The sequence below is a fragment of the Coregonus clupeaformis genome, unplaced genomic scaffold (genome assembly GCF_020615455.1).
Source record: "Coregonus clupeaformis isolate EN_2021a unplaced genomic scaffold, ASM2061545v1 scaf0385, whole genome shotgun sequence".
NCBI lineage: Eukaryota > Metazoa > Chordata > Actinopteri > Salmoniformes > Salmonidae > Coregonus > Coregonus clupeaformis.
The window spans coordinates 204,646-220,802 of record NW_025533840.1 but is presented as its reverse complement, the minus strand read 5'-3'; the positions used below and the strand labels follow the sequence as shown (position 1 = coordinate 220,802).

Below are 16,157 nucleotides of genomic sequence, written 5' to 3'. Positions count from 1 at the left end.
TCCAGGTGGTTGTGTTGCTGGTTGAGTAGTGCTGAGCAATTAACAGAAATACCGGTTATGTTTTGGTTTTTAAATAACTAATTGACCAACATTGGCTCAGTTATTGGAATTCAATTTTGTTCGTTTTTTTTCTGTGAGCTCAATGCAAGGTTTCTCTAGAGATACAGTGCTATGAAAAAGTATTTGCCACCTTTCTAATTTTCTCTACTTTTGCATATTTGTGATACTGAATGTTATCAGATCTTCAACCAAAACCTAATATTAGATAAAGGGAACATAAGTGAACAAATAACACAACAATTACATATTTATTTCATTTATTTAATAAATTATTTAAAAAGTTATGCAACACCCAATTCCCCTGTGTGAAAAAGTAATTGCCCCTTACACTTAATAACTGGTTGTGCCATCTTTAGCTGCAATGACTCCAACCAAATGCTTCCTGTAGTTGTTGATCAGTCTCTCACGTCGCTGTGGAGGAATTTTGGCCCACTCTTCCATGCAGAATTGCTTTAACTCAGTGACGTGTGGGTTTTCAAGCATGAACTGCTCGTTTCAAGTCCTGCCACAACATCTCAATTGGGATTAGGTCTGGACTTTGACTAGGCCATTCCAAAACTTCAAATGTGTTGCTTTTTAGCAATTTTCATGTAGACTTGATTGTGTGTTTTGGATCATTGTCTTGCTGCATGACCCAGCTGCGCTTCAGCTTCAGCTCACAGATGGATGGTCTGTCATTCTCCTATAGATTTCTCTGATACAGAGCAGAATTCATGGTTCCTTCTATTAAGGCAAGTCGTCCAGGTCCTGAGGCAGCAAAGCATCCCCAAACCATCACACCACCACCACCATGCTTGACCTTTGGTATGATGTTCTTACTGTGGAATGCAGAGTTTGGTTTTCGCCAGGCATTACTGGAATCATGTCATCCAAAAAGTTATACTTTTGAATCATCTGTCCATAGAACGTTCTTCCAAGAGTCTTGATGATCATCCAGGTGCTTTTTGGCAAACTTGAGTCAACTTTTTGGACGAGATGGGTCCCATTATGCCTGGTGAAAACCAAACACTGCATTCCACAGTAAGAACATCATACCAAAGGTCAAGCATGGTGGTGGTGGTGTGATGGTTTGGGGATGCTTTGCTGTCTCAGGACCTGGACGACTTGCCTTAATAGAAGCAACCAGGAATTCAGCTCTGTATCAGATAATTATATAGGAGAATGTCAGACCATCCGTCTGTGAGCTGAAGCTGAAGCGCAGCTGGGTCATGCATTTAAATTTTTTTACATTTTTAGTCATTTAGCAGACGCTCTTATCCAGAGCGACTTACAGTTAGTGAGTGCATACATTATTTTTTTCGTACTGGCCCCCCCCCCCGTGGGAATCGAACCCACAACCCTGGCGTTGCAAACGCCATGCTCTAACAACTGAGCTACATCTCCATCATGCAGCAAGACAATGATCCAAAACACACAATCAAGTCTACATGAAAATTGCTAAAAAGCAACAAATTGGAAGTTTTGGAATGGCCTAGTCAAAGTCAAGACCTAATCCCAATTGAGATGTTGTGGCAGGACTTGAAACGAGCAGTTCATGCTTGAAAACCCACACGTCACTGAGTTAAAGCAATTCTGCATGGAAGAGTGGGCCAAAATTCCTCCACAGCGATGTGAGAGACTGATCAACAACTACAGGAAGCATTTGGTTGGAGTCATTGCAGCTAAAGGTGGCACAACCAGTTATTGAGTGTAAGGGGGCAATTACTTTTTCACACAGGGGAATTGGGTGTTGCATAACTTTGTTTATGAAATAAATATGTAATTGTTGTGTTATTTGTTCACTTATGTTCCCTTTATCTAATATTAGGTTTTGGTTGAAGATCTGATAACATTCAGTATCACAAATATGCAAAAGTAGAGAAAATTAGAAAGGGGGCAAATACTTTTTCATAGCACTGTAAATCAGATCAAGCCCTAACTGTGCAATGTAGTAGGGAGTTGTAGTTTCCAACAGGTCAATATTCTACATAGTTTAGCACAGAAAACGTGGTAATTAACTACAATGACCACAATCCCTTGCGCGCCTACTTGTCCGATCTATGCACAGCGCTCAGACATGGAGAGAATAGACAGAAGAACGTGATTGAGAGGGATAGAGAGCAGTTGCTTCACGAGGTATCTCTACATAATCTAAGTGATTGATAGTTGGTATTAAGCAGTCATAAAATTATGCCTTATTTACTTTGAAGAACTACTAAAATAGTGATTTTGTCAGACAGCCTAGGCAGCAGCTCTGTAGAGTCATAAAGAAAAATGTGCAACGCCAGGGTTGTGGGTTCGATTCCCACGGGGGGCCAGTATGAAAAAAAAATAAAAAATAAAAAAATAATGTATGCACTCACTAACTGTAAGTCGCTCTGGATGAGAGCGTCTGCTAAATGACAAAAAAAATTTTTAAAAAAATTGATAAAACATTTCTAGCCTGTCTATCTATGGGTAACAGGGTTGACGTGTTAATCTCGACCAACTCAGTTTTTACAAAACACCTGAAAATTGTCAAAAAGAGTAGAACCAGCTCACCTGCTTTTACACTATGATTTGACTATTAGATGTTCAATGTTTAACAAGGAATAGTTTCACCATACAGCATTAAAACAAGTATTCAGTTCACGTAACCGGGTTGATTATATTTTCTTTATTTTTTACCTTCACATGAATCACTAATCACATGAATTAAATAATAATCTTCAGAAATGACTTTGTCAAAGCAACAAAGCTTCCATTCCAGAGACCATTATGTCATTAACGAGACAACCCAGAGTGTGATTGGTTTACTCCAGGTGGTTGTGTTGCTGGTTGAGTAGTGCTGAGCACTTAACCGAAATTTTGCGAGGTAGCTCTATCTGAAAATACATGATATAAGTGATTGATAGTTGGTATTCAGCAGTCATAAAAGTATGCCTTATTTACTTTGAAGAACTCCAAAATAGTGATTTTGTCAAACAGTATAAGCAGCAGCTCTGTAGAGATGAGATGATGACTTGGAATTAAATAATAAAGTCATCAAATAAAACAAATGTAAATATTTTATGAAAGTAATGTGAATAAATGATGGTTGAGTAGTAATCGGCAGTCACTACCATCATGGGACTTTTATTAATTGTTTTATTCTCTGTTGTTACAGTATTCAACCCACATAATGCATAGTGCAATTAATAAAAAAGAAAACATCGAAACCGAAATTGAAAACCGTGATATTTTTTAAATAATCGAACCAAAACCAAACCAACCTCAATAAACACTATTCGCTCAACATTATGGTTGAGAGATGTGCTGTGGTTCTAAGAGATACTGTTTATGGCAGTGGTATTCAAACTTTTTCTGCGGGGACCCCATTTGTTTCACCAGATTTTCTGGGGACCCCATTTTTTTCACTAGATTTTATAGTGACCCCACCCCACCCCAGATTTAATGACACAACCTTAAAATGGGTACATTTCGAATTTTACATCAACAAATAACCTTCAATTCATTGCATTAAAAAATATATAAAAAATTGGTCTCACAGCAGTCATTTTGGTCATGGTGATCATTCTGGAGCCGGGAATCACTATTTTCACCAGCCAGGTGGTGTTACAATCACAATGCCTCTCCAGAGTGCTCGGCTAAAAGGATGAAGAAACTGTAATGGACTGTATGGTCTCCTATGTTTTCAAACTGCAGAAATGCACTAATACCTGACATGTCTGTCTGTTTGTCTCAGACTTGGTTGAAGTGTTTAGCCACTTTAATAACAGAAGATGGCTTGGATAATGGAAGGGGCAATGGAAATTGCTTTCTGTTCTGACTCTCTCTTTCGTCCCAGTGCTAAATGACACAGATTACCAACTAGAACATTGCTGCAGGGAGAGACAATGATAGAGAAAGAGAGGGAGAAAGAGAGTTAGAGTGAGTCAGTCTGTCTTAGTTTTCCTGCTATGAGAGTTTGGCAAATAGTTGTTATTTTCTCTGTCTTCCGCTCAAGTTCCCCATTAGAACACAGAGCCCCTCATCTGCACCGGGGCCTGTGGCACTGTTCTCTCTCTCCTGAGCGCTCACTCTGTCCCTCCTCCCTGCCTGAGCACAGCACGTCTGTTTGCCGTCAGATCTGTTATCTCATGGTGTTCTGCTGAGCGCAGGGAATCTGTGGGTAGAGGTTGAGAGGTTGTGTTGTGTTCAGGTGGGTCCTATTAGCAGACTGAGTGGAGAGGTTCTGTTTGAGTTCAGTTTCAATGGTGGCTAAGTACAATTGTTTTGTCAGGGTCTTGGAACTGGCTAAGTAGAGTGGTTTTGTTGGGGTTCAGTTGTACACAGCACATAAACCCTAATCCACACAGCCAACCCTGCAATGTACAAACCCACACACACATTTGGACATGAACATGGAAAGAAACCTTCAACCAGAGTGTGCTCCCCTGCAGTTTCCATCATGTTAAATAGAGATAGCTGGAAACATAGATGTCTTCCATTTCACATGAAAGGCCTACCGGTATTTAGAATAACAGAAAGCTTTCTGCAAATTGATCAGACCTCGAGCTAAATCATAAAACACAGTTGGCGAAGAGCGTGATGAGGCGTAAATGTTGACACTTATTACAGATTATTTGAAGCTGGCAGAATCTGGAGCTCAGAAAAACCAACTGGCTTCAGACGAGGGGAGAAAACCAGAAACAGTTTGGCTGCAGGTAGCTGGAGGAGAATTCATTAGGAATTCACACACACCTCAGGTACACAAACACACACACACTTTTATACCGACACTGCTAGCTATCTCGACACTTCAGAGACACGGTTGCTACATTCTGAATCACATTTACATAGAGAGTGAGCGAGAGAAAGTGTGTGTATGTGTGCGCAGCACATCTGTCTGTGTGTCTGCTCTCATGCATGTGTGTACTGTATGTTTCTAGCTGTGAAAAAGTGTCATGTTTAGTCTCCTGCTGTACTTCCTGACATGTTTACTGATACATCACTTTCCTCCAGTCAACAGCATGATTACAGCACTGAGACTCACCAGCCCCCTGCAGAGACAGATAGGACAGAAGGGCTTTAGCTGTGTGTGTGTGTGTGTGTGTGTGTGTGTGTGTGGACGTGTGTGTGTGGACGTGTGTGTGGACGTGTGTTTGGACGTGGGCGTGATGAGAGCGTGTTATGTGTCTGTCATTCATCTTTGTGTGTGTGTATGTGGGTGTGATTTTGTGTGTGTGTGTCATCGGTATGTCATGCATCTGTGTGTGTCTGTCTGTGTGTGTCTGGTTTGATCCATCTGTTTGAGAGCTTCTGATGAACCCTGCTGATACCATCTGTATCTCCCACATACTGTATGCTATTCACTTTGAGGTGAACATGTATTCGATTTAGTAGAGGCTATGCTCATGGCTCTATTTATACAGTGTATTAATATATGTGTAATAAATAGGAATTAGTATGAGTACATGAGTCACCTTTCAGGCACCTATAAATACAGTGCTTCCCTATGGTTGAAAGTTTTACAAAAAGCAAAAGTGGAGGGTATTTGCTGAAAATGTCTTTGTGTGTATGCTTGTGAGTGCGTGCATGCGTGCGTGTGTGTGTGTGTGTGTCTGTGTGTGTGTAGACTTTAGGGCTGGGGTATCAGTGGCCAGGCAGGGATGAAACACACAGAGAAATGCTGAGCTCTATTTAACTACACACCAGGGTATGAGCTACTTACCATCAGGCTTAGTGTCACTCTCTCTGCCCTGGTCCGCTCTACTCACCAAACCTTATAGGATAGGCTATCAACTACAACCTACAGCAAACTCTGCCCGTATATTGTAGGGAAAGGTGTGAGCAAGTTGAGTCTAATCAAACACACACAGAGATGCAAAAACACACACACACACAGGCGCACACACAGATGGGCACATACACAGGTGGGTGCATACACACCAACACACACACCTGACAGTCCAACTTCACAGTAAATGAGCAGGAATATGTAGAAGCACATAGAGTGCGCAGCCTGCGGTCATTGGTGCATAACACAGGACAATTACTATGGATTTTCCACCTTGGGTGCTGTGGCACAACAAATCCAATGTCTTTTTCCAGCTGGCTAGAAATCATGAATAGCATATTCCTTCCACTTGGCAGAGCCCTGCTCTAACTATGTACACACTATTCCAGCAGCCTGCTTACAGAGTGAAATATCTCTGATGGCACAGTATTTTTAGCTCACCTAATAAGGAACAGATCTGAAAGGCTGCTTGTATCCTAGATAAATGTTGTTTGATCTGGCAGTTTTTCATCAGCCTGTCTTACCGTTCTGCTCTCACAGAGGATGACTTTGTGTGTGTGTGTGTGTGTGTGTTTGCAGTGGTGGAAAAAGTACTCAATTGTCATACTTGACAAAAGTAAAGATACCTTAACAGAAAATGACTCAAGTGAAAGTTACCCAGTAAAATACTACTTGAGTAAAAGTCTAAAAGTATTTGGTTTTAAATGTACTTAAGTACAGTGGTAGAAAAAGTACTCAGTTGTCATACTTGAGTAAAAGTACAAAGTAAAAGTAAATGCTATACATCAAATTCCTTATATTAAGCAAACCAGACAACACTCTGACATCATTTACAAAAACAGTATTTGTGTTTCATGAGCCCGCCAGATCAGAGGCAGTAGGGATGACAAAGCATTATATTGATAGGTGCCGTAATTCTGTCCTGCTTGAGCATTCTAAATGTAAATAGTACTTTTAAGTGTCAGGGAAAATGTATGGAGTAAAAAGTACATTATTTTTTTTAGGAATGTAGTGGATTAAAAGTAAAAGTAGTCAAAAATATAAATAATAAAGTAAAGTACAGATACCCCAAAAAACTACTTAAGTAGTACTTAAAAGTATTTTTACTTAAGTACTTTACACCACTGTGTGTGTGTGTGTGTGTGTGTGTGTGTGTGTGTGTGTTGTGCCGTTAGTAACACCACTGTCAGTCAGCTGTGAAGACAGTTGTGAGCCTTTGTGTCAGGCCACTGTCAACTCACTGTCTCTCTCTCTCTCTCCACCCCCCAACCACCTCTCTCTGCAGATCTGAGTATGACCTGGACTATGAGTGCTATCAGGAGGACCTCTATGACAGGTACTGTCAGCCTGCTCTGCACCACGCCTCACACAAACCCTGAATGTTCAGAGGCGGACAGAGGAAAAGTCTAAAACACACACTTAACCCTCCTTGTCTCTCCTGTCTCCTGCTGGCCCTCTCCCTCCTCCCCCTCCCCCTGTCCGTCACTGAGCTGTCAGTCATGTGTCTCTGCTAACAGTGCTGCCTGTTACTGCTCACTAATCGTACCTTGGTATATCTTCGCTCCACTCGGCCTGGCAGGTGAATGAGGCACACACATATGAACGAACGAACGAACACACACACACACACACACACACACACACACACACAAAGACAAACACTCCCAAGACACACACATCGACACACAGGGAGTTGATGTGTGCTGTGTGACCTCTATAAGGAATCCAGTCAGGTTGTAAGCCACTCTAACCCTTGCTAAGTCTCTAATCATTATGAGTCAGATCAAACTGCTCTAAGTGCAGCAGCTTATATTACAAGTTCCATTAAAGCTCAGGTTAGTTTTCTGCGGCTCACAGCAGAGGTTGGGCCGTGGGTCAGGGTTGCTACATTACAGTAACTGAAGCATATCGAGAATTAACTGTAGGCTGGAAAACTGCCATTGAGTTCCTGTTCACTTTCCAGCGGTACAGTACTGTAGATGGTACTGTGTTTTGACATGGAGCTGTGGGGTGTTTTCACTACAGCTCCAGCCAAGAGATCATGACCTCGGTTCAGATTGCAAGCCAGAATTTGATAGTCAGTCTGGTTCAATACAATTAATTCAAGTTTAGTGTGGCCCTACCCAGTTCAATCCCGTTCAGTCCTCTCTAGTCTTGCTCAATGCTTTTCAGTCTGATGATCTCTGATCCCGTCGGATTCCGTCCTTATCAGTCCGGTTTAGTCCAGTTCAGCATGGATTAACCCAGGTCAGTCCTGTTTAGTCTGACTCAGTTGTGCCAAGTCCAGTTAAGTCCGGTTCTGTCTGGTTAAGCATGGCTTAACCCAAGTCAGTCACGTTCAGTCTGACTCAGTTGTGCCAAGTCCAGTTGAGTCCGGTTCTATCTGGTTCAGCATGGCGTAACGTCACCCAGGTCAGTCACTCAGGTAATTGCTCTGAGAGCTCTCCACCTCCCTCAGGCACACTGAAGGTGACATGGCTCATTCATAAACACAGCACTCAGCACATCTGAATAAAGAGTGCTCTCTCTCACACACACACACACTGAACAACCTTGTTGTCCTCTGTGTGGACGCACTCACACTGTCATCTTTTCTTTGCATTTTGTTGTTTTGCCGCGCTCTGCATTTTTCTGTCTTCACACAGGAGAAAACACCACTGATATTCAATTTGCTTCAAACACGGTACATGATTTTGCCCTACGTGGCTGGCTAGCTCCATCGACAGCTTGTGTGTGTGTGTGTGTGTGTGCGTCTGTGCTTCTGTTTATGTGCATATGAGAAAATGTCTGCCTCTACACACACAGATAACAGCTCTAGCAGAGACAAAGCCTCTCTTATAATCTCTCTTCTAATCCACATACACACACACACACACACACATACATACACAAACACTTACACACACTCTCGCTCTGTTTTCTCTAATCCTCACACATCCACAGTCTCTCGTTGTCTGTTTCCCAAGCTCCTATTCTCTGAAACTACACTTCAAAGTCGTTGTAGCAGCACACTGTCTATCTCCCTCTGCAAACTCCACTAAAGGACTTTAAACTCCCATCAGCCTTTAGTCTCCCAGCGTCTCTGCACAAAGGCAACGGTCGCAGCCCTCTCACTACTTTGGTGGCCGGTTGATATACTTCATGCACAGTGAGGTGGCTGTATCTGGTTATATACTGATAATACATTCTCCTGAGACAGGGGAACTGTTGTGTGAGATAGATTTCAGTAAAGGGGTAACATACGTTCCTCAACTGAACACTAAAGTCTTGTTTCTCTCGGTGACTTACAGCTCAATCACTGAACCCAAACTGACATCAAACCTCAAGGCTTCCCGGCTGGCATCCTGTTTGCGGCTGGTTTAAAGTGTGTTTCTCTCTCCTCAGCAGTCTGCCTGGAGGCTTACTGCACAGAGTGTGGCTATCTCCACACAGCCCTGCCTGTGTAAAGGCCACTCAGGCTTACTTAGGACATGTAAATAAACACTAACCAATCTGTCCACGAGTCTCTGAGTCCTGCTCTGCTGTAGGCTACACTCAGGGCACAGGATAACAGGGCTATGGTTCCTGGGGTGGGTGTTTGGTGGTGCAGGATCTTCTTGGTGTGTATGGAGGGTGATGTGTCCTTCTCTCTCACACTCTCTCTCTCTTGCTTTCTTTCTTTTTGGCTCCAACCCTCCTCTCCCCCTCCTTCTCCCTCCTCTCTCTCAGTTTTTAAGAGCTGGAGCCAGTGCCCAGGTCTCTGTCTGTCTGGCTCTCAGCCCTAACAGCTCTCTGATGCTGTAAGCAGAGACCATATGAAAGGGATTCAGGTTGGAATGTGACTCAGTCAGTCTAGCAGGATTGAATTAGGTGGCAGAGCTTATTAAGAGGTTAGGATGAAAGCCAGCCCTTAAAGACTGCAGACTGTAGCCAGGTAGGCAGTCCTGGTATAAAAGCCCCTGTACTTCATTTCAGAGTGGAATACTTTCATTAAAGCTGTGGTTATAGGACCTGCAGGTTAACATAGGTCCCAGTCAAGCTGAGACTAAATTTACTTACAGCCTATGGGTGTTATCTGATTGGATAGCCAATTGACTTACAGGAGTGCTGACTCCTGTTAAGTGTGTGGTGTGTGTGATTGGCTAGCTCTGACCCCTGGGAGGAATCTGATTGGATGGCTGTGCCCCTGTGACCCCTTTCGGGGGTCTGATTGGTTAGTTTGTAGCCTTTAACATTGGGTTGACATGTATCCTTCCCCCTGGCTGATGATGGATGACCAGTGAGTGGTTGGGTCTCTCCAGGGAGGTAGTGGAGGTGGAGATCAATGACTCTCTTAATCAACATGATTAAAATGCCACCTCTCTCTGTCACAGCCTCTGGCCTCTCCACTCCCACACATTCACACACGCAGGAACACACACACACACACACACACACACACACACACACACACACACACATACACACTCTCCCATGTTTCTGTAACTGCTATAAAGCGAGTGTGTGATACACTTTCTCCTGTCACCTGCTCCGCTGCGCTGCCAGAGAGCTTTTGATTGGCCCTGACAGAACCAATTAGATTTAGCTGTAGATAGGGATATGGAGTTGGGGATGGGGGAATGAGGGAGGAGAGGAGGAGAGGGGGGGACTGACAGTGGAGACCGATCCAAATCTAACATATGTCACATAGTAGATCTATCCCCTCCTCCTCATCTCATCTCCTTTCCCCTTTTATCCTTCAATTCCTCCATACCTCTCCTCTCCTTCGTTTCTCATACTCTTTACATTTTCGTCATTTAGCAGACGCTCTTATCCAGAGCGACTTACAAATTGGTGCATTCACCTTATGATAGCCAGTGGGACAACCACTTTACAATATATATATATCTATATTATTTTTTTGGGGGGGTGGGGTAAGGGGGGGTAGAAGGATTACTTTATCCTATCCCAGGTATTCCTTAAAGGGGTGGGGTTTCAAGTGTCTCCGGAAGGTGGTGAGTGACTCCGCTGTCCTGGCGTCGTGAGGGAGCTTGTTCCACCATTGGGGTGCCAGAGCAGCAAACAGTTTTGACTGGGCTGAGCGGGAACTGTGCTTCCGCAGAGGTAGGGGAGCCAGCAGGCCAGAGGTGGATGAACGTAGTGCCCTCGTTTGGGTGTAGGGACTGATCAGAGCCTGAAGGTACGGAGGTGCCGTTCCCCTCACCGCTCCGTAGGCAAGCACCATGGTCTTGTAGCAGATGCGAGCTTCAACTGGAAGCCAGTCATCTTCAGTATGTTCAGTCATTAGTAGTCATTACAGTCATTAGTATTTTGTTTGTGTTTTGTCACATGATGTGGTGAGACTTCCAAATCCAGCGGCACTGTGTTTTCTTGTAGGGTAATAATATAATGGTTGTGTGAGGAGTGCAAGGGGTCTTCAACCTGCTCAACTTCATTCCCTCATTCCCTATCTGGGATATCCTCTCCCTCACCTTCTCAGATACTATTTCTTATTATTTTTTAAAACTTGTGTACACATTGTGTATGTGTGTGGATGTGTGTATGTGTGTGTGTATTCCCTCTGCTTGTCAGATGTTATTACACCATCCTGTCAGCCCTCTCCCTCTGTGTCATTCATCATAGGAGACATACATTCACAAACACACACACCCACGCACACATCCATCCAACTAGGTGATAGACATCACTGTCCATACACGCAAACACACACACATGCTTGCTTGCTCACACACTCACTCACAAACATCCTGTCACTGTACTTTTCTGACATGCTTACGTACACATCCAGTCACACTGACAATACTACACAAAGTACTAGTAGTTGGATGACAGTCTGTGTGGATGTTTCCCTCTTCAGGATGTATGACTACCAGCGCGTGCCAGCTTCCTTACCTCCCCTGGCCCAGGGACCTAGCCTGGCCAAACGACCCCGCTCGTCCTCCACTTCCTCTGGGCACAGACGCAGCCGAGACAGGCCCCCCTCCAAGAGCTCCAGAGCCCACTCCACCAGCTCCAACAGGGACAAGTGTGAGTAATACACACACAGTCACACACACACACACAGTCACACACTACACCCAAGATGGTTCTCTCATTACAACCATTCTATAGCAGCCTCTTTCCTTCATGGATCCTAGCCAATCAGGTCGCATTATTAGCCCAAATCAACAGAGCAGAACCAATCGGCAGTGTATATGCAGTTCTAATACCCACCCTCATCACCTTAATAGTCCTTATTACCAACACACTCACAGAAACTTGCCTTGGGTCCTTTTCTTCCTTCTCTCCCCCTCTCCCATTCTCTCTATCTCTCCCCCCTCCCCCCTCTCTCCCTCCCTCAACCTCTCCCTCCTTGTAGTGCGGATGGAGGAACTGCAGGTCATTAAGAGGGAGCTGACTCTGATAAAGACACAGATTGACGGGCTGCTCGACAACCTGGACAGGATGGACACACAGAGGCGGGACCACACAGGTGAGACAACCAATCAGAGAGAGAGACAGGGGAGTGGACAGGAGAAACAGCAGTAAAGCATGATAGGGGAAGCCAGAGATACAGTATGTGCTTTCACCTGTCCAGTTCTTACGAATCAGTGCAGAAGAATGACAGTGAGAAGTACAGAGATGGCGAAAGAAGGCTTATAGGAGAATAAATACAAGGAAGTGTTGTAGCTGCTGCTGCCCTCATGTGGCCACATGGACAAACTGCACCTTTGTCCTTTCTAGCGCACACGTACTGTACCGACAAATAAGAAACGTGTGTGGGTGTCATCTCATCCTTTCTATCTCTTATCTGTACGCGATGCCTTTGGGTGATTGACTGATCTCATCTCCATATTCATTTATTCCAGCATCACTTACGATCCTACTCCACTACTGTACCTCATCTCTCCTTTCTGTCTCCCTCTCCCCTCTCCCATTTCTCTCTCTATCGCCACATCTCTCCTTTCTGTCTCCCTCTCCCCTCTCCCATTTCTCTCTCTATCGCCTCATCTCTCCTTTCTGTCTCCCTCTCCCCTCTCCCATTTATCTCTATATCGCCTCATCTCTCCTTTCTGTCTCCCTCTCCCCTCTCCCCTCTCCCATTTTTCTCTCTATCGCCTCATCTCTCCTTTCTGTCTCCCTCTCCCCTCTCCCATTTCTCTCTCTATCGCCTCATCTCTCCTTTCTGTCTCCCTCTCCCCTCTCCCATTTCTCTCTCTATCGCCACATCTCTCCTTTCTGTCTCCCTCTCCCATTTCTCTCTATATCGCCTCATCTCTCCTTTCTGTCTCCCTCTCCCCTCTCCCCTCTCCCCTCTCCCATTTCTCTCTCTATCGCCTCATCTCTCCTTTCTGTCTCCCTCTCCCCTCTCCCATTTCTCTCTCTATCGCCACATCTCTCCTTTCTGTCTCCCTCTCCCCTCTCCCATTTCTCTCTCTATCGCCTCATCTCTCCTTTCTGTCTCCCTCTCCCCTCTCACATCTCTCCCTCATCCTGTCTTTCTTGTTCTCTCCTCTCATCTGTCAACTCGTGCAGTGCAAATGACCATGAATGGTTTAGATCGAATGTGAGCACACACACACCAACACTGATCTGCCCTATAGAGTGAAGTTAATGAATGTTCACTCCTTTTCACTCCCTCTCTCTCTCCGTGTTTTTTAGGGTCTCCCCTGAGGGAGGGCAGTCTGGCCGGGTCACCGTACCCCCCCTCCGCCAGCAGCGGTGAGCGCTCCCCCTCCCCCCTGTCCCCCCCTCGCCGCCGCATCCAGAGAGAGAGCCCTGAACTGGGGGAGGCCAGCGACGATGATCACACGGTAACTGTCTTGATGTGTGTGTGTGTGTGTCTGTGGAGAATCTCTGAGTGGGAGTGCTTTCTCCTTGTCTCAGAGCAACATGAGTGCCTCAGCATGGCCTATGTATGGTTGGCTGTGATTTAGCAGTTGTCAGAGTGATTCGCCATGCAGCAGAAATAAAGTGCTTATCTCCACACACACACACACAGAAACACACACACACACACACAGAAACACACACACACACAGAGAAACACACACACACACAAACACACACACAAACATACACACACACACACACACACACACACACACACACACACACACACAAAGAGAACAGTGACAAGAGCAACAAATCCATAGCCATCATTCATTTTGAGTCATACAGACAAATCAATAGCATGACACTTGAAGATCTCAGTCTGGGTTCATCTCACCCACGCACCGTTCACACTCATAACTGACATGCAACTCAAAAACACAAAGAAAAGCACTGGTGAAAAAAGTAAAAGCAATATAATTAAAGAAAGCGAGACTGAAAATTGGAACCGGAGAGACTGAAAATAGAATAAATGAAAGCAGGACAGGATGCTCTTACTCTGACAGATGAGTGGGTGTTTATATAGAAGACTATTATCCTCCAGACCTTCCTCATCACTGTGTATAATCAGCCTGGCGAGGGGAGCCTTACCTGAACAAAACACCCTTTGGTGTTTTGGCACACTGGTACTGATTACGTGTGTGTGCGTTACAGATGAATAACCACAGCTCTGACCCTGAGGACGAGATGTGAGGATGGAAACAGAGAAGAAACGGAGGAGCGCTAGACATGGAGGAAGAGAACATCTGTCTTGTCAAGAAGTTACCATGCCAACACCTGATTCAGAGGCCCCACTCTAACCAACCTGTTACATTGTATTCTACCTCCACATATACAGTGATGGAAAAAAGTATTTGATCCCCTGCTGATTTTGTACGTTTGCCCACTGACAAAGAAATGATCAGTCTATAATTTTAATGGTAGTTTTATTTGAACAGTGAGAGACAGAATAACAACAAAAAAATCCAGAAAAACGCATGTCAAAAATGTTATAAATTGATTTGCATTTTAATGAGGGAAATAAGTATTTGACCCCCTCTCAATCAGAAAGATTTCTGGCTCCCAGGTGTCTTTTATACAGGTAACGAGCTGAGATTAGGAGCACACTCTTAAAGGAGTGTCAAACATAGAGGTGGAAACATTATGCTTTGGGGGTGTTTTTCTGGACAGGATAACTCACCGCATCAAAGGGACGATGGACGGGGCCATGTACTGTCAAATCTTGGGTGAGAACCTCCTTCCCTCAGCCAGGGCATTGAAAATGGGTCGTGGATGGGTATTCCAGCATGACAATGACCCAAAACACACGGCCAAGGCAACAAAGGAGTGGCTCAAGAAGAAGCACATTAAGGTCCTGGAGTGGCTTAGCCAGTCTCCAGACCTTAATCCCATAGAAAATCTGTGGAGGGAGCTGAAGGTTCGAGTTGCCAAACGTCAGCCTCGAAACCTTAATGACTTGGAGAAGATCTGCAAAGAGGAGTGGAACAAAATCCCTCCTGAGATGTGTGCAAACCTGGTGGCCAACTACAAGAAACGTCTGACCTCTGTGATTGCCAACAAGGGTTTTGCCACCAAGTACTAAGTCATGTTTTTCAGAGGGGTCAAATACTTATTTCCCTCATTAAAATGCAAATCAATTTATAACATTTTTGACATGCGTTTTTCTGGATTTTTTTGTTGTTATTCTGTCTCTCACTGTTCAAATAAACCTACCATTAAAATGATAGACTGATCATGTCTTTGTCAGTGGGCAAACGTACAAAATCAGCAGGGGATCAAATACTTTTTTCCCTCACTGTACATCAAACAGAAATACACACAGACACACTACTACACACACCACTTTGTGTTCAGAGTGAACAAATCCTGCCCTTATATTCATTAGCCTCTTTAGGTTCTCCATCAGCTATTCCTCCTCCTCTCCCTGTCTGGTAAGGGCAGATATTGTATGTGTGAACAGCACACACACACACTGTAATTAAGTTTATCAGAAATCAACTCCATGTATCTCCCTCGGATATTCCCCACTGAGATCAGCTCACCACACACACACACACACACACACACACACACATTAATTTATTGGTAGAGTGTAATTATTAACCAGAACAGGAAGGTGAAATAATTTCCATATTTATAATTTCTTTAATCTCTTTTTAGCACGTCTTCATATTTTCCTGAAAAACATTATGATTACCAGTCTGTATAAATTTGACCTGCATATTAAGAGACTGAGGGTTTTTTAAATGAGAATACTATAGATGTCGCAAACATAGTTTTTCGGTAACTTGAGTTACTTTGTTTTCTGTGTATCATATCATTACCAGAGCATGAGTCCATCAGTTGATACTATCTCCCCCCGTTATGTCTGTGTAATGTTATCTCTCTGCTGTATTACTACCTTCCTGTATTAGGTATGAGGAGACAGTAGCCCAGCTCTTCCTCTATGTACCTGGCGCTATGAGCTGAGGAGTGGCCCCGGCCCGGTCCATGTGTAATATTGTGTATT

General features: G+C 44.2%; 1 protein-coding gene across 1 annotated transcript in view; it reads left to right on the top strand.

Annotated features, from left to right (window-relative positions):
- The window catches only part of LOC121548418 (RNA-binding Raly-like protein), a 68,225-nt gene extending 53,672 nt beyond the window's left edge, over positions 1–14,553 (top strand). Inside the window, exons 3-7 of the mRNA XM_041859848.2 lie at positions 7,083–7,133; positions 11,634–11,803; positions 12,135–12,248; positions 13,418–13,569; positions 14,303–14,553. Coding sequence (XP_041715782.2) covers positions 7,083–7,133; positions 11,634–11,803; positions 12,135–12,248; positions 13,418–13,569; positions 14,303–14,341 — 526 coding nt within the window. The 3' untranslated portion in view covers positions 14,342–14,553. The remainder of the gene's footprint in view (positions 1–7,082; positions 7,134–11,633; positions 11,804–12,134; positions 12,249–13,417; positions 13,570–14,302) is intronic.
- Positions 14,554–16,157: the final 1,604 nt, after the last annotated feature.